Raw genomic sequence first — 250 nt, 5'->3', positions numbered from 1 at the left:
CATATATATAAATATATATAGTAAGAAGATTTCTTCCTTCATGTCAATGAGATACATATGTATACAAGGAGGGGAGATTTTCTCGTATACCTAAATTTCATGAAGCCTTTATCTCCAGTTCGAAGGACATCCCGCTTTTCTTCACGATCTTCTGCGAAAATTTCGACCACTCGACCTGTCTGTCGCACGTTGCCTACACACCAAGCAAACAAGCATGAAGTGTATGTACACTGCACTGGATCTCTCTCTC

General features: G+C 40.0%; 1 protein-coding gene across 1 annotated transcript in view; it reads right to left on the bottom strand.

Moving 5' to 3' along the window:
* Positions 1–65: 65 nt before the first annotated feature.
* The window catches only part of CSUI_003313 (elongation factor tu gtp binding domain-containing protein), a gene marked incomplete at both ends in the record, with an annotated part of 5261 nt that continues 5076 nt past the window's right edge, over positions 66–250 (bottom strand). Inside the window, one exon of the mRNA XM_068063511.1 lies at positions 66–193. Within this exon, the coding sequence (XP_067924513.1) occupies positions 66–193 (128 nt within the window). The remainder of the gene's footprint in view (positions 194–250) is intronic.

Source organism: Cystoisospora suis (genome assembly GCF_002600585.1).
Source record: "Cystoisospora suis strain Wien I chromosome Unknown contig_1451, whole genome shotgun sequence".
NCBI classification, from domain to species: Eukaryota; Apicomplexa; class Conoidasida; order Eucoccidiorida; family Sarcocystidae; genus Cystoisospora; species Cystoisospora suis.
The sequence above is the reverse complement of the archived record's forward strand: the minus strand, read 5'-3'. Positions and strand labels throughout refer to the sequence as shown.